The following is a 23883-nucleotide window of genomic DNA, read 5'->3' on the forward strand; positions in this document are numbered from 1 at the left end:
GAAGCTAACTGACTTGCCTAAGTTACACAGTAAGTACTGTCACAGCATCCCCAGCAACCCAGTAGCCTAGGTGGAAAATTATAGCACACGGACCAGATCCAGTCCACAGAAGTATCTTGTTTGGCTCTCAGGTTTAAAAGTTAACTTCAAAAGAAGCACGAGAGGTCTTTTACAAAATTTAATTTCCAACATTTAAAAATTGAGATATTTCATGTAAAGATCTGTATTTTCCCACTTCTCTTGAAAAAGATACCTAATTCTCCCAATTTATGAATGGGGCAACGAAGATTCAGAAATGATGAAAGAGAAATTACATTCAGTAAGTGCTTACAATCCCTGGTTGTCTCTTTACAACAACCCTGTGGGGATCAATCATATTACCTTCCTTTGACAAATGACGGAACTAAAAACTTAAGTAATTTGCTCAAAGTCACATAGCTGGTAAGTAGCCAATTCCAAACCTCATGCTCTTCCTGTTGCACCAAATTCTCTCTCAGAAATGAGGTTACATGAGGAAATTGGTAGCAGAGCCAGGACTCAAGCCTGATCCTCAGTCTGCAGAACCCATAACATAATTTGGATGTTGGGATTACATCTGGTCAAAGTTTTGCTCTTCCTCAGAGCTGGGAAAAGGGGGTAAATGAATGTGATACTCACCCTCAGGATCCCAAAAGCCACTTTGATTGTGTTAATTCTCTCATCAAATATTTATTGAACCCTACTATGTACCTGGCACTATTCTAGATATTGGAGATGCAGTAGTGAACAAAAGAGACAAAAATCTTAGCTACCATGGCACTTCTCAAGGTGTAAAAAATGTCAACAAGTAAATAAGATAATTTCAGGTAAGGACAGGTGTAAGAAGGAAATAGGGCCAGATGATGCAACAAGGAGTGGCTATGGTTGGGAGCTTCTTTAATGTGGGCAGGGAAGGCATCTCTTAGGATATAATATATGAGATGAAACTTGAATGATGAGAAAAAGTTAGCCATTTGAAAATCTAGATGAAGAATGTTCTAGACAGAACTACAGAGACTTTAAGGTGAGATTAAGCTTGGCATGTTTGAGGAAAAGAAAGAAGGCTTGTATGGCTGGAGCCAAGTGAGTTAATGGAAATGTAGTGTGGGAGCTGGAGAAGAGGCAGGCAGGGCCAGATTATGGCAGGAACTCTAGCGAAAGGCAAGGCGTGCTTCCCCTAATTCAGAGAATCAGTGAGGAGGCTCAGCTGGGAGCAGCGAAAGTCCCTACTGGAAGGTCCTCCTACTGTGGGAGGACTTTGGAACAGATGCTTGCAAAAGGAGGAACATGTACAAGTATCTATCTGGAATCAGAGCTAGTTCTTGTTCTTGAGAATCTCACAGTCTAGTAAAGAAGGTGATTTAAAAATATATATGTATATGATATATATATATATTATATACATATGAAAAGGAAACAATAGGTGTTCTGACAGCCCCCTGGAAGGGAGTGGATATTGGGTGCAGGCCTCACCAAAGAGATAAATGTAAAGGACCTTCAAAGATGAGTGGGAGTTTGCCAGATGGACAAAGAGGTAGCAGTTTGTGGGACTGTAAACTCTCGTGAAGAGAACATCATGTCCCAAGGACATCGTTCACCAAAGTACTGAGTGAGCCTTATTGTGTGCCAGGCCCCTTTTAGGACTGGGAGGTAGAAAGTTGAATTTGGAAGTCTTTATCTCACTTTTCACTATTCTGCATTTCACTATTTGCCTTCAGCCTCACTAGAAGTTTACTTGAGTTCTTGAATCCCAAGGACTTGGTGCATAGAACACACCATTCGCCATCTCATCTCCCACCTCCTCCTTTCTCGGCTTGTTCCAAGTCATTCTTTACGTCTTAACATAATTGCCTCTTTGGAGAGGCATTGAACCATGTGGGAGTCTCTCCTGCATGCCTGCTTCCTGCATAGTCTTTACCACACTTGAAAATATTTGTTCAATGTCTAGCTTCTGCGTAGAAACTGAGGGCAGAAACTTCGTCTTATTCATCTTTCTATGCCCAGTACCCAGCACACAGTAGGTAATGCTGTTGAGTGTCTCTTTATCCTAAAGAAGCTCTCGATGTGTTAAGGGAGCTTAACACATCAGATGAAGGGGGTTCTAACCAGGCTGGAGGTTTAGGGAAGGCTTCTGGGAGGAAGTAACACTTGAGGTGTTTGGATAGGTTAACACGTTGGGAAGGGGGGCATTCCAAGTTACAAAAACAGAATATTTAATAGGCACGGGTCTGAAACCACACAAGTGGAAGGCCTTGAATGCCATCTAGGAGTTAAGTTTTATAGAGAGGACATGCGCACATACGGCAGGGTTTTTAATAGGGGAGTGAAGTGGTCAGATTTTACAAAGTTCACTGCAGGCTACGTTGGAGGCCAACCTGGTAGGGAGATGAGACACGGCAACCAGCAGGGAGGATCTTCCCAAAGCCCCAAAGGCCTCCATTCAGGTCTATGGGTGTTTGTGTGCACTTAGGACAGAAGCCGCTGAGCACTCCAGGCCTGAACTCAAAATTCTGGGATTTCGAATCTGTTTAACAACTTGGCAGGGGTGGGAGGACTGGGAGGAGCCGCGCTGCAGCAAGCTTTCATTGGTTTCTAAGGAAGCCCGGCCGACGGTTAAGATGTCGCGAGAGCTTCTACCCGGGGACCGTTCCCGCACGCAAATTAGCTGAGACGACAAGCCTGCGAAGTTGTAGGGAGTCTTGTACTTCATTTCTTAGATGGGTGAACCGCCCTAGTCTTTTTTGTCCCTGGCCAATCAGGTCAGTTCCTTTTTCCCCTTCCTCCCTATTGGCGCCCTCCTCGGAAAAAGCTAGGAGTTGGAGTCCTGCACCTAATGACGCATGGATGGCTGGGAAATACGGTTGCCTTTTCTGGGGGATAGAGACATCCCCTTGGCCCTGCCTTTGGGCTATGCAGACGAATGACCTGTTTCTCGACAAATAAAAAAAGGGTCGCAGGGAGGTGGGGTTTCCCAGAAAGCAGAACATCAGTGTCGGGGTCCTCTGAGCTGGTACCAATTCCTGCCAGCCACTTTTCTCCCGGTACCTGTCGCCATAGCAACAGCGCTCGCAAAACACCCGCCCACCCCCACCCCCCACGCTCCCACCGAGTGTTTTTCCTTTTAAGGGTCGCGCTCGAGCCTGTGGCGTAGGTGGCTCCTGTGGGCAGCCAGAACTCAGGTCTGAGGCATCAGCTGACAGGCCTGGTGGCCGTTTTCTTAACCCGTTGTCAGAGCTAAAATGCAGCTATGACAACCCAACTTCTTTATTTGTCAGGGCTCAAAGAGAGCAAGTTTACAACATGGCTTATGGATTTTGCCTGTGGCGACCCTTCGGCACCTTTTTCACCCCTCACCACGCAGACACGCACACAAGAGTCCAAGCCTCAGACAAGAAGCAGTTTATTGGCGAGACACATGGAGATGTGGCTGTCAGGCCTCGGTGCTTCCCTGGCTTCTCCTCACCCCTGTACTGCCCTTCTGCCAGTGTATCTCTGCTGCCGTCCACCAGGACCTGGGCTTAGCACCCAGGGCAGATGACTGCTCTTTCTGCTGTCTCTGACCTGTTCTGCCGTGTCCAGGTGTCAGGGCAGTTTGGGCTTCTCCAGGGCAGATAGGTCTGGCCTCTCCAAGTGTCCTCTTCCTGGCTAAGACCACGTCCAGCGGCCTGAGGCTGGGTACTGCCTGCCTCACAACAATACTCTCACCATCAGTAGGGTGGTCAAGATGGCCTTGCCTCACTCTGTCACCCTAAACCTCAGAAGTCTTATTGTTGAAGCTCATCGGTCTAACAAACCCTGGTTCAGGGTGCTGGTCTCCCAGGGGCAAGGTTGGGAGGGGTCAATTTACAGGTTAAGAGGCAGCAGGAATTTAGAGTTCTTTAAGGGCCCTCAGGCTAAGGTCAGTTTGTTCATCAACAAATATTTATTGCCTACTGTATACTAGGCAGTGTTCTAGAAGCTGGGGGTATAAACCACACTGGCAAGGTCCTGACTGAGCCCAGCCAGGAGTTTCCTGAGCTTCAAGGTCATTGTCTCCAAATCTCTATTGCTATCTATCCACTCCTTTCTCCCATTTGTTTCTTCCCCTCCTTCTCCCTCCCACTGCCTCCCAGGCCCTTTCTTCTCTGCTTAAGCGGCAGATACCCTCCCCTTTGGTCTCCTGGGCCTCCACCCACCCTGGACCCCATCATTCCAGTCCCGTTGGTGGCTCCTCTTTGAGGGGCCTTGCCTGACTATCCCCTGTCCCAAAGGGCCTCAAGACCAGGTGCCCACGCTGGTGCTTGATGCGGGCAGAACTGTCACCAAAACCCTTGCCACACTCTGCACACTTGTATGGCTTCTCCCCGGTGTGTGTGCGCCTATGTTTGACTAGATCCGAGCTCCGGGGAAACTCCTTCCCACAGAAGCCACACACGTGGGGCTGGCTGGGCCCAGAGGGCTGAGCCCGGACTCGGGATCGAGGGGCCGTGGGTGCTGAGCCAGGGGGGTTGTGTGGCCTCAGGAGAGTGGATGGTGGTGGTGGCCGAGCCCGTTCACCACGGTGGGTGCGGAGATGCTTGACCCGGGCAGAGCTGTCGGCAAAACCCTTGCCGCATTCAGGGCAGAGGTAGGGTTTTTCCCCCGTGTGTACACGATGGTGTTTCACCAGGTCCGAGCTTCGGCGGAAACCCTTGCCACACTCAGGGCACTTGTGGGGCTTGTCACCCGCCAGCGGTGGAGGCGGCTCCCCAGCCTGTGGGCCCCCAGGCTCCGGCTCCAAGCCAGGCAGGCCGAAAGGGCCATCACCTGAGTGCGAAGGGCTTCGAGGTGTCAGCGGGGGGCTGGTGCCAAGGGGAGGTGGCGGTGGGCTTAAGCTGGGGGGTGGGCTGGGGATCAGGGGGGCGAGGGGGTAGCCTGGGAAGCTGAAGTCCTGGGGCTCCGCGTGAGTGAGGCGGTGGCGGAAAAGGGTGGAGCTGAGGCTGAAGGTGCGGGCACACTCCGGACAGGCATGAGGCCTCTCGCCACTGTGGGTGCGGAGGTGCTTGACCCGGGCGGAGCTGTCAGCGAAGCCCTTGCCACACTCGGGGCAGAGGTAAGGCTTCTCTCCTGTGTGCACCCGCAGGTGCTTCACCAGATCTGAGCCCCGGGCAAACTCCTTTCCACACACATCACAGCCAAAAGGCTTGGGCCCCAGGTGACTGCGCTGGTGGCTCAGGAGGCTGCAGCTGAGTACAAATCTTTTGCCACAGTCAGTGCAGATGTATGGCTTATCCTGGGCCTTAGGTCCCTGTGCGGCTGCCGTGGCTACTCGAGATGGCAGCCGTCGGGGCACCACGGGCCGGGGGGGCTGCTCCCCCCGGTGTGTCCGCTGGTGCTTTATGCGGGCAGAACTGTCGCCAAAGCCCTTGCCACAGACCCCGCACTTGTAGGGCTTCTCGCCCGTGTGTGTCCGCTGGTGTTTCACCAGGTCAGAGCTCTGCCGGAAGCTCTTGCCGCACTCACCGCAGATGGTGGGGCGCTCACCAGCAGGGATCCTGGATCGAGGAATCTTTGGGGGGCCCTGGGCTGGTGGCCGGGCTCTGTAGGGCTTTTCACCACTATGAGTTCGCTGGTGTTTGATACGGGCAGAGCTATCCCCAAAGCCCTTGCCACAGACCCCACACTTGTAGGGCTTCTCCCCTGTGTGGGTTCGCTGGTGTTTCACCAGATCTGACATCTGCCGAAAGCTCTTGCCACACTCGCCGCACACGGCAGCCCGATCACTAGCCTGGCCCCAGCGTGGTTCTCCCAGGAGCCGAGGGCCTCTGTCCCGGGCCTGTGGTTTCCCAGGTCCCACTCTCTGGACCCACAAGTCATCCCAGGTCTGAATGCCTTCGGGTTTGAGAGAGGCATTTCCTACTTCATGACCTGGGGCCAAATCTTCCTCTTCCTTGAACCCCAAGTCATCCTCCTGTGGGGCATGTTCAAACTCATCTGGCTGAGAAATCTCCACGTTCTCACTCCCTAGACCTGGGGAAAGAAAAAGGAGTTGTAGACCCTGCCCTTTGGCTCAGCCCCTATCTTTGATAGCAACCTCCCCAGAAAGGCGTCCTTGACCATCTGTGGTTGCAAGGATCTCTCTTGCTCTCTCTCCTCTGAATTTCTGAAGCACTTATTATTGTCTGTGCCTCTCAGTAACAGTAACTTCCTTTTACCGTGCCCTTCATATGTGCCAATAACTTAACCAAGCATTACTGAATCCTTGCAAACAATCCTATGAGGTAATACTGTTAACTACCCCCATTTTACCCAACATGGAGACTCCGAGAATTTAAGTCACTTGCTCAAAGTGAGTTATAAAGTAGCAAAACCAGGTTTCTAACTCAGGTCTGTCTGATTCTCAAGCCTGTGTTAACCCCTACATTATATTGCCTGGTATTTGCTAATTACGTTATATCTTTTTTATATTAGCCCAGTCTGTAACTTATTACTTCAATCATCTTGTGTGTACCTGAGAGGACCCAGACACACACCTGTCCCTCAGGATGGGTAAGAGAGATAGGCACAAAAAATTATAATTGCAGGCTCAGAATAACTGTGCTGTCACAAGAGAGAGGAAATAAAGAGACAGGGCTGGGCTTTCACAGCAGAGAAAAGAGTAAACCATGGAAAGGGATGCTGAGACTAGATTAAGCATGTAAGATCTGGATTGAACACTAGGCTAAGGCTTTTAATTAGTAGCAGAAGGGAGCTAGGGAAGGTTTTTGTGAAGGGAGACAGGATTAGATCTGGACTTAGATCAATGTGGCTGCACAGTGCATCACTGGAGAGAAAAGGGCTGAGGGGAGGCTGCTGCAATTGCCGGGATGAGACAGAATGAGGCCTGAAGTAGGGCAGAGGCAGCAAGCCTGCTGATCACTGTCGGGGACGGGGAGGGAGTCCTTGAAATGATGCCCCTGAAGGCCTGGCGCATAGTAGGTGCTCAGAAACACTGGCTCCATCCCTTGGCTTTTGCTCTCCTCCTCCCCGCCCAACCCCCCCCCCCCCGCCCACCCCCCGGAAGCACAGTTCATGTCCGATTTTTCTGGGTCTGGGCCAGGCAAAGCCCAGCACCGGGGTCCTCACCCGGCCATTACCTGCCCACGGCGGTGCACCGCTTTGGCCCTCACCTGTGCGGGTGCCTCTCAGCTGCTCCCTGTCCTCTGAGCCATGGAGATCCGCGCCCCAGGGCCCCACCGAGCGCTCCATCGCCGGCACGCCGCCCTGAGCAAGGGGACAGACACAATTTCACGGTCACACAGCCATGTGCGGACGGCGGCGCCCTGCCCTCTGCTGGCCGGCACGGGGACCGGGCAGCGTTCGGGTCCGAGGTGCGGGGCGCGGCTCCCGGTGATCCCCGCCCGCGCCGCCAGCCGCCCCTGCACCTGCTGCTCCTTCCGGAGCGCAGCCGCTCCCCTTCTCCTCCCGCTGCCGCCGCTGCAGCAGCCGCCTCCGCCACCCCGGCGCCCTCCGGAGCTCCTCGGCGGGGCTCCGGTGCCCGCGCCGCCAACGGCTCGAGGATGTGGGCTCGGCGCCAAACGGGGAGGGGGCTCCGTCCCAGGCGTTCCCCTGGGGCGGCCGCCGGGGGCGGGGACGGGAAGCGGAAGCGCCGGGTGGCACCCGGCCGCTCTAGGACCTTGGAGGAGCTGCACGCTTGTGGGGGCAGCCCTCGTCCTCCAGAGCTCTGTGGCCGGCGGGCAGCCGCGTGCCGCGGAGAGGGCTACTCTGAGTCGAGGACAGTTGCCCGAACTCGGTGGTATTAACCGTGTGCCTCCTGGTCTGGAGCTGGATGTGGTGGGCCGAAGACTTCCTAATTGTCGCTGTGTCGGGCCGCCCGCGCCGAACTCCGGAGCTGGCCAACAGCGCCAGCCACCCCGGCCCGGAGAGACAAAGAGAGATCCAAAGGCAGACCCAGGGAAAGGGGTGGGGGAAAGACCAAGGCAGACAAAGGGCGGCAGAGGGCGGCGGAGACCCCAGATGGGGCGGGGGCGGGGCGCCGAGACACGGGAAACAAAGCGGGACCGGTCGGCGAGGCAGAGGGCCGCGCGTGGGGGCTGGGCTGGGCTGGGCTGGGGGAGACAGGCAGTAGCGGGAGCTAGTGGCAGACGCCAGATAAATGCTGAGGAGAGGCAGGCCGATGGACACAGACCTGGATCCGGAGTCGTAACCGAAGAGCCCTGAATCAGAGAGGATGCAAAGGCAGAGAGACAGAGACTGCAGCAGACCAAAAACACAAGAGCAAATGATTGGCCGCCAGAAACAAACACATGTAGAAACAGATAAGAGAGACATAAAGTCGTTGAAGCAAAGTCGGAAGAACTACAAGAAAAGTCAGGGAACCTGGAGAGAAACAGAGGCAGAGGAACGAAGAAACAGGCAGAGACAAAGAGAGACAGGGACACAAAGAAAGAGGCCACGGGGAGACTAGGGACAGGTCTACAGCCCTACCAAGGGAGCCCAGGGAGAGGCTAAAACATTAAACCCTGTTTCCCAGCTTGGTGGGACCCTGGCTGGGGCTGTGTTCCAGTGGTCCCAGGGGTGTGATCCCCAGTATCTGTACTCTGGGCAAGGTTGCCTTTGGGGTGGGGTGCCTGTAAGTGTCTGCAGCCCATCTAATGATGGAGAGGGGTAACCAAGGTTTGTATATTAACTAACATTTATTAGTACCTCAGTGCTATGTCAAGAGTTTGGTAGAGATGAAACACGTGTAAGAGTTGTCCTTGGGGTGCTAGCAGTTTAAAGGGGCAAGCAAACAAATCATGATAAGAACTCTAAGGGCGTGAGAGAGTTACGTTCACCGATTCAAGATAGTAGGAAGAGTTCTTATTTGTGGGAATGAATCTGTATGGTTTTGTGTACCTGGTATGCATGAATGTTAGACACGGGTAAACATGGAGCACAAGTCAATCAACACATACTTATGGATCATCAACCATAAGTCTAGACCCTGGAAATACAAAGAAATCCCTCAGGGAGCTCTCTCTGCTCAGTAGAACATGGAGACATACAGATGATATGACAGATTGTATACCGACCTAATAAACAAAGATGTGATAGGAATGCAGTACAGAGAGAGAGAGACCTGTAGAGTTTAGTGGCTGTAGACACTGTCTTTAAGTTCATTCATGCAGAGTTTGATTCCTGACCTTGTCATTTGCTCCCATTTAACCTTGGGTGGGGAAGTTACTTCTGTTTCCTGAACTGTAAAATGGGGATAATACTTAATTTGAATGGTTGAGGTGTAAAGTACTTAGTAAAAAATATCAGTTATTACACTTTGGGCTGAAGTAACCAAGGAAGAAGGTGGCATTTTTGAGCTGATCCTTTCAGGACAGGTAAGATTTCAGCCAAGTCCAGAGCCTGGCTGAAGTGGGCCTAAAATGAAGAACTCCAGGCAGAGGGAATGAAATGAACAATGGCCCACATACTAATTGCAAACCTACTATGTGCTAGAAGCTTGGGATCCAAAGATGATTAAGATCTATCCTCAAAGAGGAAGATAGATAATAGTTCTGTTTTAATGTGTCAAAAGTTTACATAATAGGAAAGTAGTGGAAGCTGCAGATGAGATGGTAAGTTAATCATCTGTTCCACAAACATTTCCCGGGGGTCCAATATGTGCCAGGCACATGTGCTGGGAAACAGAGGTAAGAGGGTACCAAAATGGCAAAGAGCCAGCCCCTCTTGGAGGAAACCCCCAAAGGCTGGCCAGCCCACATGCCATACTCACTTGGAGAGCTAGCTCTGACTTTGAGAAGACAAAGCCTGGAGTTATTGGGTCTGAACCTGAACTCAGGTCTAAAGACATAGAAACCCTTTCAGGGATGTCTGGTAGGGCCATAGGTAGCTATGAAGATATGATGGAGAGATGAAAAAGAACTAATCCAGATGATCATTAAATGGGAAGACTGCTGTCTACAATTCACTGCCCCATAGGAAACTCAAGGGGGGGATCTTCCTTTCTACAAACAGGCCCCAAACCTTATCACAGGAATAATTGGGCATAATTTGTTGGCATTAATAAGCATGTAAATGGAATATTGTGTCACTGCTAATTCATATCATCTCTGCACTTAACCAAGCCAAGAGTCTTTTCTGAGGGCATTTATTAGTATGCACAAATGCCTTAAATATGTGACTTCCTTTGACTCAGTAATTCCCCTTATAGAAATGAGGCCCAAGGAAATGGTTGGACAAGTGCACAATGATAGCACCACAAACACAGTCATCTCAGCTCAGCGTTGTTTATCACAGGGAAGAATGGGAATCAGCCTGAATACTAAGCATCTAGAAAAATGATAATGTAGATGTGTATTTATGATCATAGATATAACATATAAGGTGACGAAAACAGGTTTCCAAAGTTATGATCCTAGTTTTGTGAATATATATTTATTCATATGTACAGGCATATGAGATAATCTAGAAGGATGAAAATCAAAATGAGGATATATCATGGAATGATATTAGATGTAAATTTTTCTAACCATTTGCATTTGCTAATTTTTCCATGAGAATATGTATTGGTTATACAGTAAATAAATGAATATAAATGCCATTTTTTCTCTTTTTTTCTTTTTTTTATTGAGGTATAGTTGATTTACAATATTATGTAAGTTTCAGGTGTACAACATAGTGATTCACAATTTTTTTGGTAAATATTTATTTTATTTATTTTCCTTATCTTTTTGGCTGCATCGGGTCTTAGTTGCGGCACACGGGATCTTCGTTGAGACATGTGGGATCTTTCATTGCGGCGTGCCGTCTCCTCTTTGTGGCCCTTAGGCTTCTCTCTAGTTGTGGCGTGCGGGTTTTCTCTCTCTAGTTATGGCGCGCAGGCTCCAGAGCGCGTGGGCTCTGTAGTTTGCGGCACGCAGGCTCTCTCGTTGAGGCACGAGGGCTCAATAGTTGTGGCGCGCGGGCCTAGTTCCCCCGAGACATGTGGGATCTTAGCTCCCCAACCAGGGATCAAACCCACGTCCCCTGCTTTGGAAGGCGGATTCGTTACCACTGGACCACCAGGGAAGTCCCAGTGATTCACAATTTTTAAAGATTATACTGCATTTATAGTTATTATAAATTGGCTGTATTTCCTGTGCTGTACAATATATCCTTGTAGCTTATTTTAGTTTGTACCTCTTAATCTCTCAGCCCTATCTTGCCCTTCTCCTTTCCCTCTCCCCACTAGTTTATTCTCTAGATGTGTGAGTCTGTTTCTGTTTTGTTGTATTCGATAGTTTTTTTTTGTTTTTTATATTCCATATATAAGCTATAATATATAGTGTTTGTCTTTGTCTGACTTATTTCACTAAACATAATACCCTCCAAGTTCATCCATATTGTTGCAAATGGCAAAATTTCATTCATTTTTATGGCTGAGTAGGTAGTATTTCATTACGTGTGTGTGTGTTTGTGTATGTATATATATATGTATATATATTTTATATATGTATATATAATACCATATCTTCTTTATCCATTCATCTGTTGATGGACACTTAGGTTGCTTCCATATCTTGGCTATTGTAAACACTGCTGCTATGAACATTGGGGTGCACGTATCTTTTTGAATTAGTGTTTTCATTTTCTTCGGATATATACCCAGGAGTGCTATTGCTGGATCATATGGTAGTTCTATTTTTAGTTGTTTGCAGAACCTCCATACTGTTTTCCACATTGGCTACACCAATTTACATTCCCACCAACAGTGTACAAGGGTTCCCTTTTCTCCACATCTTGCCAACATTTGTTATTTGTGGTCTTTTTGAATGATAGCCATTCTGACAGGTGTGTACATGTTATTTTCTTAAATATTATTTGAATAATTCAGGGAAGAGCTGATTAGAGTCTGACCCCAGGGCAGGGGCAAGACAGTGAAGGGTGTAGAGAGGAGGGGCCAATTTTTCTCATGGATAGAAAGGACTTGGAAACCAATTGGATATACTTGTGGAGAGCAAAGGAGGGAGGAGTTCAGAGTTTTAACTAGGATGGTAGGGCTGCTCAGCCTGGTGAGAAATGCAGGGGGAAGGGTTGTGGTGCAGGGGGAAGGGTATAATTATCCCTTCCCTTGGCTTCTCAAAGTACTCTGTTTATCTCATTATTACACTACATTTTTAGCACCAGTGCTGTGTGTCACTCTTGCTTGTGGCTGTCTCTGTCTCCCCAGAGGGCGGCAACCCTGGCTGATTCACTCTCTCTGGATTCTCAGCAACTAATGCAGAAGAGCAGTCGCTAGATTGGAGCTAGCGGCACTGTTGCACCCCTCAGCTCATGTAATAGCAATAACTAGCGTTATGTGTGAGCTCATCTTTTATGCCAGGCACTGCTAAGAACTTTATATGTGTTAGGTATATAATCCTCGTCATGCCCCTATGAAGTGAAATTATTAATGGCATTATTTAACAGATACAGAAACGAAGTCACTGAAAGGTTAAAGATGCCCAAGGTCACACAGCTCTTAATTATTCTATGTCTTTATAATCATGAAACTTGAACAACTTCTGTGAATTCAGTGTGGTGGGAGCGTCCAATCCCATATGGTAGATGAGGAAAGTAAGGCCCAGAGAGGTGATTTTTCCAAGGTTACATGAAAGGAGCAGTACTAGAAATGAGGTTGAAGTAAGGAAAATGTGGTAGCATGGATGGATCTTAAAAGATAGCGCTGATTGAAAAAAATTAACAAACAGAAATACATATTAGTATATACATATATAGCTATTTGTGTAAACATGTACTATGCACTGCACATTTTTCAAAATATGTACAAACTAAAAAATTACACATTAAGCACATTAGAGTGGTTGCCTTAGGCTGAGGAGAGGAAATGAGTGAGCTATGAGGTGGCATAACAGGGCACCACAGACTAGGAGTCTTAATCAACAGATGTTTATTTTCTCATAGTTCTGGAGACTGGAAGTCCAAGATCAAAATGCCAGCAGGGTTGGTTTCTGGTGTGGCCTCTTTTCTTGGGTTGCAGACAGCCACCTTCTCACTGTGTCCTCACATGGCCTTTCCTTTGTGCATGTGCAGAGAGAGATTGCTGGTGTCCCTTCTTATAAGGACACCAGACCTATAGAATCAGGGCCCCACCCTTCTGACCTCACTTAACCTTATTTCCTCCTTAAAGGTCTTACCTCCAAATATAGTCACATTGGGGGTTAGGGCTCCAACACATGAAGTGGGGGGTAGGGGGACACAATTCAGTCTATAACAGGGGCTAAATGGGAAATAATAAATAGAACCATGAAGAATAGAGAAAGAAAATGGGGTTGGAGCAATAGGCAGGATCCAGATTGAGCAAGGCCTTATAGGTCATACTAAGGGGACTCGCTTTAAAGTTTCAGAGAGGTCACTCAGTTCATAAATGCTAAAGCTAGGGTATGTGTGTGTGTGTGTGTGTGTGTGTGTGTGTGTGTGTGTATATATATATATATATATAGTATATTGTATACATAACTGATTAACTCCAAAGCCCATGTCATCCGAAACCACTCTGAGTCCTGATAACAAAATATAAATGTGTGTATTTCATCTTACTATGAAAAAAATGGAGTTCAGAGAGGGCAAATCACTTGCCCAAGGTCACACAGTAAGTGGGAGAGCTGAGGTTTGGGAAGTTCTTTCTGACTCCAAAGCCAAGCTCCTTTTACAAGTTCTGCAGCCTGCCAGCCTTTGTCCCGGACTAACTTCAATCACTCACTCTTTCGTGCATTCATTTATCTAGTACATTATTTATTGGCACCTTCTTTATTTTTTCTTTCTTTCTTTTTTTTTTTGTGGTACGCGGGCCTCTCACTGTTGTGGTCTCTCCCATTGCAGAGCACAGGCTCTGGACGCGCAGGCTCAGCGGCCATGGCTCATGGGCCCAGTCGCTCCGCAGCATGTGGGATCCTCCCGGACCGGGGCACGAACCCGTGTCCCCTGCATCGGCAGGCGGACTCTTAACCACTGCACCACCAGGGAAGCCCTATTGGTACCTTCTTTGTGCCAGGCCCTGTGCAAGACACCAGGGATATAGAAATTAGAAGACATGGTCCCTGTCCTCAGAAAACTCAGCGGGGAGTAGAAGAGATATCCAGATAAGCAAAGGTGGGCAATGGAGCGGCCTGTGAAAGGTGCTGGGGAGTCTAGAGCATGGAAAATGACTCTGCCTGGGGTGGGTGGGGAAGGTTTCATAGAGGAGGAAGAAGAGCCCTTTGAATCAAACCCTAGAAGGATAAAGAGCAGTTCACCTGGTGCAGAAGAAGGTAAAGTTCAACATACACAGAGCCTAGGATATGGGCACTCACTAAGGGTGAGTGAAAGATGGGGTGATGAGGTCAGATGGGTGAGGCTTTGGCTGCCAAGTCAGGACTCAGAATTGATTCTGAGATCACTGGGAAGCCCATGAAGGGTTTCAAGCAGGGGAGTGCCTTGGCCAGGATTCTGAAGGACAGTCTCTCTAGAAGAGGTGTCCAAAGACCTGAAGTCCTTTTAAGAATCCAGTGCAAGACCTGGCGAGGAAAATTGATTGCCCCTCCCACCCTCAATCTTTGTTATGGCTTTTGGTCCACTCAGACCCTTGGAACATTTTTTTTTTAACCACCTCTGTCAAAGCCTTCATCTCACTTGCTAGAGAGACCAACCCACTTCCTTCCTCTCTGCTTATACCCTACCTCCCACCAGGGTGATGGGGTTACAATGGGGCTTGGAATAAAGGTGTACAGAGAACAGAGGGGTTGAAGCTTCCTATTGGGGTTATGGGCAAAGGTATCCAGGAATTGAGGACCACAGCTGTTCTTGGTCTCAGCTTTTCCCACCTGTCTGGGCCAGTTTGAGCATCTCAGCTTCCTACATTGCCCGCCCCCTTGTTTGCCGCCCTCAACTTCCTGCCCCACCAGAGGAAGTGGGGAGAGACAGCAGGTGCAGCGACAGCTATCGGGGCCATGGTGAGTCTTTATGCCCAGGAATCCAGGCATCTCTGCCCCCAGTCCCCTACCCCCAGGTTAACCAGGTCAACCCACAATAGGCTGACTTCTCCTAGCCTCTGAGATCAGGTTATCCTGGGGGCCCTGCCTGCTGCCCCCAGCAGCCTCATATTGTCCACCCCCTGCCAACAGGACAAGGAGTATGTGGGTTTCGCCGCCCTCCCCAACCAGCTGCATCGCAAGTCCGTCAAGAAGGGGTTTGACTTCACACTCATGGTGGCAGGTCTGGGGGTTTTGGAGAGGGGCCTGGCAAGGGGTCCTCAAGAGACCTTGGCTGTCCCCTCACCTGACCAGCTGGGGCTGTCTTGTCCACAGGGGAGTCAGGCCTGGGAAAATCTACCCTCATCAACAGCCTATTTCTCACCAACCTCTATGAGGATCGGCAAGTCCCAGAGGCCAGGGGTAAGACCCCCTCCTCACCGTGCTCTTCAGGCACTCTGACCCCCTCCTCCCATGTCCCTAGACTGCACTCTCTTCCTTTCCATCTGGGTTTCCCATGACATTCTGGGGGACTCAGGCAGCTCACTGCTTTTCTCTGAGACTCACTCTCCTCCCCTGAAAAATGGGTGGAGGCAACTGTGAGTCTGAGAAAGGAAATTAGTCCTGCCTCAGGCCCCTACCCAGCTCCCTGACCTCTCCCCATCCTTATAGCTCGCTTGACACAAACACTGACCATCGAGCGCCGGGGCGTGGAGATCGAGGAGGGGGGTATTAAGGTGAAGCTGACCCTGGTGGACACACCTGGCTTTGGGGACTCAGTGGACTGTTCAGACTGGTGAGGAATGGGGGAGGACCTGGGGCTCAGCTTCCCAATGTGGCTACTCTGTGGAGACTGAGGGGTCAGATTCTGGGCTGGTCTGCCCTGCCCTACCCCCCGCCCCCCGCCAAAGGTGGGGCCTGTTTCTGGTGGCCTTGTGGCCCAAATTGCCCTGTACTTCCCGACATCTCACCTGCCAGTTTCCTCTTATGTCTTTGGTTGGAGCCAAAGAAACTACTTCCCACACCCACAGTCCTGGCTAGCCTTTTCCCCTTCCCTGTGCTGTGGTCCCTGTTCTCTGACTTGCCGCTCTCTCCCCACACCCCAGCTGGCTGCCCGTGGTGCGCTTCATTGAGGAGCAATTTGAGCAGTATCTTCGGGATGAGAGTGGCCTGAACAGGAAGAACATCCAGGATTCCCGTGTCCACTGCTGCCTCTACTTCATCTCACCCTTTGGCCGGGGGTCCGAGGGGCACCCTGGGGAGTTGGGACATTTGGGGAGGGCTGGAGGGGGAGTGTCTCTGTGCCCTGAAACTGAGCCCTGACCAATCCCTGGGTGCAGGCTCCGGCCCCTAGATGTGGCCTTCCTCCGGGCGGTGCATGAGAAGGTCAACATCATCCCAGTCATTGGCAAAGCAGATGCCCTGATGCCTAAGGAAACACAGGCCCTCAAGCAGAAGGTGTGTGCGGTGGCCTCTGACATTTGGCCTCACATGAAGCCAAAAGTCATGATCAAAATCGAACTCAGCCATGACTTCTTTGATCTTGGGGTAGCCCTTTTGGAGCGTGATGTGTCAGGCTAGACTGTGGAAGAAAGTTTCTGAGGAAGGTGGGTCATAAGCTGCCTAAGGAAGCCATGTCTCTGGAGGTTCGGAATAGAATCCCTGGGCTGGATGCTTGGCTAAGGCCTGTCTGAGGCCAGGGGTGTAGACATAATGACCAATATTATCCTTCTGGCCCCAGGATGCTGACTGCCCCACCCCCCCACCTTCCCACGCCCCTGTGTCTTCAGAGCCCTTTCCCACTGTTTCCACTTATGCCTCTCTCTCCTGATCTTTCGGTGTCTGCTCAGCTTCAAAACTTCCCAGGCATCAGTCTTCCCATTAGGGTAACTGTCTCAGTTTTTCACCATCTACGTCTCTGTCTCTCGTTGTTTGAGATTTTTTCAGTCATCCCGTATGTCCATCTTTCACCATCTCTGTCTTTCATGTCTTCCTCTCTGTCTCTTCCACCCCGTGTCTGCATCTATATCTCACTGTCTCTGGTCATGCAATGTCTGTGGTTCACAGTCTCTGTGTTTCTCACCGTCTCTGCATCTGTCTCCTCCAAGATCCGGGAACAGTTGCAGGAGGAGGAGATCAATATCTACCAGTTCCCTGATTGTGACTCTGATGAGGATGAAGACTTCAAGAGGCAGGATGCGGAGATGAAGGTGCAGAGGCAAAGGAGGAAGGGGCAGAGAAGCCGGGGAGGGCGGATGTGGAGGTGGGAGCTGAGAAAGAGGTTTCTGCCCAAAGAGGGCAACGGTGATCGCTGACTCCTGCCCTCTAGGAAAGCATCCCTTTTGCTGTCGTCGGTTCCTGCGAAGTAGTGAGGGACGGCGGGACCCGACCGGTGAGGGGACGCTGCTACTCCTGGGGCACCGTGGAGGGTGAGTAAGGCCAGGAACGCATTCTGAGGCCAGCAGGGAGCCCAGGACGCCTCCGAGTCAACCGCACCCAACAGGTGAAGTTGGGGAGAGTTCTGGTTCCGGGGGTCCTAAAAGTCAAAAGAGGGGTCCTTGGGCAGCAGACCCGACCCAAGCTCCCCGACTCTTGCCGGTCCGCCCCCCAGTGGAGAACCCACATCACTGCGATTTCCTGAACCTGCGACGGATGCTAGTGCAGACACACCTGCAGGACCTGAAGGAGGTGACGCATGATCTGCTCTATGAGGGCTACCGGGCGCGCTGCCTACAGAGCCTGGCCCGGCCTGGGGCGCGTGATCGAGCCAGCCGTAGGTGAGAGCCAGAGCTGACTCCTAGGTGCTTCCAAGGCTCCGCGCTCACCATCCATGACCCCGGCCTTCACCTTCTAGACCTCTCTCCCGGAGCCTTTCTTTCCCCACCCACTTTGCGTATGGCCCTAACCTGAAGGACATGGTCCCGCCAAACCCCAGGCCCTGCCTCGCGGCAGTGACTCACAACCACGGTTCTCGACTTTGATTCCTGCCCCTTTCCTCCACCCCCTAGCAAGCTCTCCCGCCAGAGCGCCACAGAGATCCCGCTGCCCATGCTGCCTCTGGCCGACACGGAGAAGTTGATCCGCGAGAAAGACGAAGAGGTGAGCAAGCACCTCTCTTTCCCCCAGATCAAGGCCCCAAATCCTCTTCGAAGTCCCTTTCTGGCCTTGCCCGCCCAGTCCCACTGCCTGCAATCTTGCCCCGTACAGCTGCGCCGCATGCAAGAGATGCTGGAGAAGATGCAGGCCCAGATGCAGCAGAACCAGGCTCAGGGCGAGCAGTCGGACGCTCTCTGAGACCCCCGCCCGGACCCTACTTTACCTCGCCTCCGCCTTCAGTTCGTCTCTTGTCCAATCCTCGAGCCCTAGGCTGCCCGGCGCTTAATCCCGGAGCCCCAGCCTGTAAGGCCCGCCCTTGCAAGGGGTTAGCGGGCTAGCAGGTTCTCCCAATCCTGGAGTGTGTAGCCCCGCCTTTGGCTCCGCCCCGACCCCGCCTTGGCTCCGCCCCAATCCGCCTCGGCCCACCTAGCGAGCCAGAGCTTCCCTCCCATCCCCTAACTCTCCCAGCCCCTAACTCTCCCACCCCGCCCCACTTCACCCAAACGGCGACTTCAATAAAAACTGAATTTCCCTGAGGCCACGCAAGTCTTCTCTTTCCCAGCGGGAATAAGCGGCGGGCGTAGCGGGTGAAACCGTTCCACCCAGGCCTCTGGGCCACTATTTATTCATTCATTTGCTGGGCACTCGTTTCGTGCCAGCCGGTGTTTCAGCGCAGCCTCCCACGTGAGCTCTGCTCACACAAACGCACTGAAGCCGTCGCGGATAAGAAACGAGACCAGTTTAATTTATTAGGAGTCAAGGTGGGGTGGTCGCACTGGCAGGAAGGCGTTGCCCAGCAGAGGCCTAAGAGGGTCCGCTACTCCTGGTCCTTGGCGTCGCCATGCGTGATGACGTAGCATATGTTCTTGTAGTCTACGTTGCCGCCCACGTCGGGGGGGAAGGCCGCCCACATATTCGTGATCTGGGGAAAAAACGCAGGGGTATCTCCAACCGGTTCCTTACGTTCCCCTTCCCCCAGCCCTCCGCTTCTCCTAGGCCCTTTCCCCACTCACCTCTTCGCGGGTGAAGCGGTCACACTGCGTGGTAAGCAGCTCCTCCAGGCTGGAGAGAGGTGACAGAGGTTGGGCTTTGTGATTCCTTTCCACTCCCTCCCACCTCATGCCCGTTGCCATTCCCAGTCTTGCCTTGAAAACCAGGGTTACTCTGGATTCCTCTTTGGTCTCCCAAACACTCTGGCCTCCCCCCTTTTGCCCTTCCCCCTGTGTGCTGTGAAAATTTAATCCCATCGCCACAGTCCTAATTTTTCCCTTATCTCTGGCAGTGCCTAACTCTTGGTAGGAATTTAAGGAGGCTTTCTGTGTGGGAGCAGCTGGAGGGTGTCACTTACAACTGCTTCTTGATGGTGCCCTTCCCCTCAGGGTCCAGGACCTTGAAGGCTCCAGTGATCACATCCTCAGGGTCGGCACCTGGGGGGGTCAGAGGGCACATGAAGCTGAAGGGTTGCTAAAGGGTCAGTCCCTGAAAGGTCTGGGGACAGGCATCTGGGGGTTTGGACCCAGGACACTTCATTCACCTTTGAGCTTCTCCCCAAACATGGTCAGGAAGACAGTGAAGTTGATGGGCCCACTGGCTTCCTTCATCATGTCATCTAGCTCCTCATTCTTCACATTGAGACGCCCTGGAACAGGGTGGGGGAAGCATGGAGTGGAGTGGGGTCTAGGGGCCAGGGAATAATGCTTCCCATAAATTCACATCATCCCATCCATTTTTTATCTGGGTAGACTGAGGCCCAGGGTGGACCTGGCAGGGCTGGAACCTAAGGCTGCTGAATTCCCAGGACTCTGCAGCCTTGAATCTTTACAGGTGGCGTAGGCTCACCCATGGCTGCGAAGGTGTCCCGCAGGTCCTCCTTGTCGATAATGCCATCACGATTCTGGTCAATTACTGTGAAGGCCTGTGGAGGGCCAGGGTAGGGAGAGGTTAGGTCCCCCATGGCCAGGCTTCAGCATCCTTACTCTAGGCAGATCAGATTCTGAGATTCTGGCCCCCAGCCAGCCGTCCACTTCCACTCCAAGCAGGGAGGAGTACAAGGAATTCTAAACCCTTCCCCTCCCGCCAACAGGTGCACATTCCAGGGAGGGGTTGGGGGAGGGGCAGCAAGGGGAGTCTTTGGTCAGCCTTCAGTCTCCCTTCTCCCCGCCCTTACCTCCTTGAACTCCTGGATCTGGGTCTGATCGAACATGGAGAAGACATTGGAGCTTCCGCCCTCTGCCACTGCCTTTCTCCTGGCCTTCTTGGGTGCCTGAGGGATGAGGGTTGGGCAGAGGGGTTCATGGACCAATCCCTACTCCTCTCTAGAGGCGATGGATTAGATTCAGGCTTCTTTGAGTCCATTCCTCTAAAGCAACTTTTCTGGCTCTAGGCTTCCTCTTCCTTATGCTGAGGAGACCTGCTGCACTTGTACCCCCGAATTCCTCTGGGTAGCCCTCAAGTCCCCATCCTTCCGTCCTACCCAACAAGTGGAGTGTACCTCCCCTTCTCAGTGCCCTGACCCTGCCTCCTCTGAGTCCCAGACTTGCTGCGTGACCCTGATCACTCACTCACCTGAACCTCTACTTTCTCATTTATAAAATGGGAGTGGGAACACTTGTCTGGCTGGCCCCGGGGGTTTTAGGAAGATGGAGTGCAGGATGGCATGGAGCATGCTTTGAGAGGGACTGGGCTCCTGCGAGTGGAGTGTCTAGGCATATTATCCTTGGTTGGATCCTCTAGGGCATCATTCTGTACATTCCCCATTAGTGATATCAAGAAAGGGAAGATTCATCTTTTTTCCTCTTGCCAGACTGGGAACCAGCTACTTTCTTTCAAAGGATGAGGCTGCCCTGAGGTCTGAGGGATCTGGGCAGGGGCTGGGGGATTCTCACTCACCATATCTTAGGTCTCCTGGGGGCCAGGCAGTGGCTCTGGCTGGAAAGGAGCAGAGAGTCAGCCTGGGGCAGTCCCTCTGGAGTTATATAGTCCTGCCCCAGGGAGTCATTAACATACCAGGGTAACCTTAGCCCTGTGGGTGCCCACCCCAGATACCAAAATAGCCCAGCTCAGGGCCTCTCCTTTCTTGGGCTGGCAACAGCTGGAGCCCAGGGAGGGAGGGAGGAGGGAGTGAGTCTTGGGATGCAGGTATCACTAGGACCTGGGCAGGAAGGAATGTTCTTTCTCCCCAAAGGAGGCTGGAATATGCCAGGGTTCAGAGAGGGCCCAGGCTGAGACACAGGACTAGGAAAGAGATGCACCAGGCTCCTGTACCCCTGTGTGGGGTGGGCCCAGATTTAAACCCAGTAAATTTATTGAGTACCTACAGTGTGCCAGGCACTGGTCCATGCTTTGCAGGTGCACTTTGACAAACACAGTCCCCCCCACTGTGGAGTTCACACTCAAGGGTATGTATATGTGGGGGTAGTGACAGAGGTTACAGGTGGGAGAGAGCTGCCTGGGGAAGCTGAAGGATCAGGAAGTCTTCTACATCCCCTTCAAGAAGAGGGGGGATTTTGTGAGGAAAGATGTGGGGCATGGAATCACTAGGTATGAAGAGACTAGACAGCCTGGAGCAGAGAGCCTGCTCTGTGACCTTGGGCTTTGCGCTCCAACTCCCTGGGCCTTGGTTTCCCCCTCTATAAAATGGGGACGTAATTCCCATCCCACAGAACTTCTGGATGTGAACACTATTTGGAAACAGTTAGTGAAGTATAATCATTATTTTTATTTTTATTTTTTGGCTGCACCACATGGCTTGTGGGATCTTAGTTCCCCAACCAAGGATCGAATCCGGGCCCTTGTCAGTGAAAACCTGGAGTCCTAACCACTGGACTGCCAGGGAATTCCCATAATCATTATAATTAATATTCAGGCCCTGCCTTGGTAGAACTTACAGTCTAGCTGTGGAGACAGGGTAAATGCAGAAAATGACAAACCAGCTGGTCAGGAGTACAGAAGTAGAGGGCATAGCAGCCCTATCTAGGAGTATGGGAATGACGTTATAAAGGCTGGTAGAAGTGAGTCAGGTGAAAGTGGAGGAACAGCCATGCTAAGTGGTGGGCACAGATGGGCAAAGGCCTGGCGAAGTGAAAGATCAGAAGTGTTCAGTTCGCCAGAATTGGGATGGGGCTCGAGCAGAGGATACAAGGGGCTGGACATCAGACACTGGAGGGTCTTCAAATGCCATGCTGAGGGCTGAGACCTTGGGAGCCTTGGAAAGGTTTGAAACAGGAGAAGGACATGGTCTAGTGTGAGTCTATAATCACTTTTTTGGATACTGGTGTGAAAGTTGGAACTCAGAGGAGGGGAGTCAAGGACACCAAGAGGGAAGCTAATTGGTCACCTCCTCCTCGGTGGCTGGGATGGCCAATGGCTTCTCTCTCCAATCTGGGCTAGAACCAGCTAGGCTGACTGTGTGACTTTGAGGTACGCTCTCCCACCCCTCTGGGCCTCGGTGCCCCAGTCCATTCCGTACAGTGGAGGTCTGCGGAAACTGTGGGTGAGGAAGCCCCAGGAGGCCCAAGGTTGGCAAGGACACCCGTGTCTCCTCCTCCTCCTGTTCCCTCTCCTCCTCCTCCTGTTCCCTCTAGGACCTGATGTCCTAAGGAAGTCTCCTCCTTCCCTCCCCCTCCTCCAGCCTCATACCAATGCCTCTAAGACATTTGCTTTTCTGGTCACTGGGGTCCAGGCACCTGTTGTCTCTAAGAAGAGAGACAGAGCCACCCTAAACTTAGCAGCTGCCCTTGGCCTCCTGCACTGGCCCCTCCCTGCCTCAGTCGACAGCTGCCTCACCTTATACGGTTACCATGGGGGTCCAGGCCCAGGGAGGAGCCCACTTATTACTGGGTTCTGGGAGGGGAGGAGAACTCCAAAGAGGGGGATGGGGGAAGTGCTTAGGAAGCTTGGGCCAAATGGAAAGTGGAGAAGTTGAGGAGGAGGAGATCGGGAGTGGCATATCTCAGACACTGGTTCACGGGATCTGAGTCTGAGCTGGGAGTAAGGAGCCTCAGAGAACTCAGCAACCAACTGGGAAGCTGGGAGCTAGGCCTGACTGAAATTTCAGGATGGTGGACTTTGTATGGAAATTGGAGCCCTCCTGGTGCTGAGTCCTGAATCCTGGACCTCAGGGGAATGAGAGCCAGAGAGAGAAGGGGCTGGTAAAGTCAGGGCTTTGTGTTTGTGGTCTAGGGTAGCCTGGAGGGCTCATGAGATTGGGGTCTGATTTCTTAGCAGAGAATGAGGAGCACAGAGGGGTGTATCAATGAGGAGAGAGGAGTTGATGGCATGGGTCCTGGATCCCCAGAACACAGATATGGGAATTCATGGTATTGGGAATTCATGATTTGGGGTCTGGGATCCCCACTAGAATGGAGGGGGCACTCAGAGGATGAGTTCCAAGGAACTGGAGCCCAGATCCTGGGGAAGAGCTCAGATAGAAGGGGCTGAGGAGAGGGACTTGGGGATTGGGATACCCACAGGAAATGGTGGATCCAGAGAGATGAGTCACTTATAGGATTTTGGGGCTCTGGTTATAGTCGCCTGGGATTTGTTGCGGGCTGGAATGAAAATTAGAGGCTAAGTGAAGGGCAAGAGTACCTGATCAGAGCACTGGATCAAGTGCCCTGTGGTGGGCTTGGGAGCTGAATAGAGAATGGGGCCCACGAGAGGACTCAGGCAGGGCAGCGTGGCGCTCTTATTGGCTAACGGTTGCACCCGGTCCCCGCCCCCTCTCCGCGCTGTCCCCAACTGTCACCCCCACCTCCCGCGCTTGTCTCCGGTTGTCACCGACATCCCTGGCTTGGCACTGCCTGCTGGCAGCACCCCTTCCCTTTGG

The 23883-nt window shown here is 51.7% G+C and overlaps 3 protein-coding genes and 1 long non-coding RNA gene across 6 annotated transcripts; 1 reads left to right on the forward strand and 3 right to left on the reverse strand.

The window, feature by feature from the left end:
- Positions 1-3389: 3389 nt before the first annotated feature.
- ZNF48 (zinc finger protein 48) lies at positions 3390-7551 on the reverse strand. The gene is made up of 3 exons (XM_067706147.1): positions 7401-7551; positions 7146-7239; positions 3390-6006 (listed from the first exon to the last, which is right to left on the reverse strand). Exons 2-3 carry the CDS (start codon positions 7222-7224, stop codon positions 4205-4207), a joined length of 1881 nt encoding a protein of 626 aa, XP_067562248.1. The 5' UTR covers positions 7225-7239; positions 7401-7551; the 3' UTR covers positions 3390-4204.
- A 6178-nt stretch (positions 7552-13729) lies between these two features.
- On the reverse strand, positions 13730-18432 carry LOC137206929 (uncharacterized). Its single transcript, XR_010934868.1, has 2 exons — positions 18280-18432; positions 13730-17496 (listed from the first exon to the last, which is right to left on the reverse strand). It is a non-coding gene; the product is annotated as an uncharacterized lncRNA (long non-coding RNA).
- Positions 13996-18567, forward strand: SEPTIN1 (septin 1). 3 transcript variants are annotated; one of them, XM_067706152.1, is made up of 11 exons: positions 14811-14942; positions 15114-15204; positions 15297-15383; positions 15633-15756; positions 16067-16201; positions 16301-16418; positions 17069-17170; positions 17290-17389; positions 17572-17737; positions 17969-18059; positions 18168-18567. In XM_067706152.1, the coding sequence occupies exons 1-11, from the start codon at positions 14940-14942 to the stop codon at positions 18252-18254; spliced, it is 1104 nt and encodes a 367-aa protein (XP_067562253.1). In that variant the 5' UTR covers positions 14811-14939; the 3' UTR covers positions 18255-18567. The 3 variants fall into 3 exon arrangements, with proteins under 3 accessions (XP_067562252.1, XP_067562253.1, XP_067562251.1); XM_067706151.1 differs by lacking the exon at positions 14811-14942 and adding an exon at positions 13996-14103 and having other exon boundaries at positions 17969-18567; XM_067706150.1 differs by having other exon boundaries at positions 17969-18567.
- Positions 18568-18780: 213 nt separating this feature from the next.
- MYL11 (myosin light chain 11) lies at positions 18781-21082 on the reverse strand. The gene is made up of 7 exons (XM_067706157.1): positions 20946-21082; positions 20224-20319; positions 19896-19971; positions 19591-19695; positions 19405-19483; positions 19070-19118; positions 18781-18978 (listed from the first exon to the last, which is right to left on the reverse strand). The coding sequence occupies exons 1-7, from the start codon at positions 20946-20948 to the stop codon at positions 18874-18876; spliced, it is 513 nt and encodes a 170-aa protein (XP_067562258.1). The 5' UTR covers positions 20949-21082; the 3' UTR covers positions 18781-18873.
- Positions 21083-23883: the final 2801 nt, after the last annotated feature.

Source organism: Pseudorca crassidens, chromosome 15 (genome assembly GCF_039906515.1).
Source record: "Pseudorca crassidens isolate mPseCra1 chromosome 15, mPseCra1.hap1, whole genome shotgun sequence".
Taxonomy (NCBI): Eukaryota; Metazoa; Chordata; class Mammalia; order Artiodactyla; family Delphinidae; genus Pseudorca; species Pseudorca crassidens.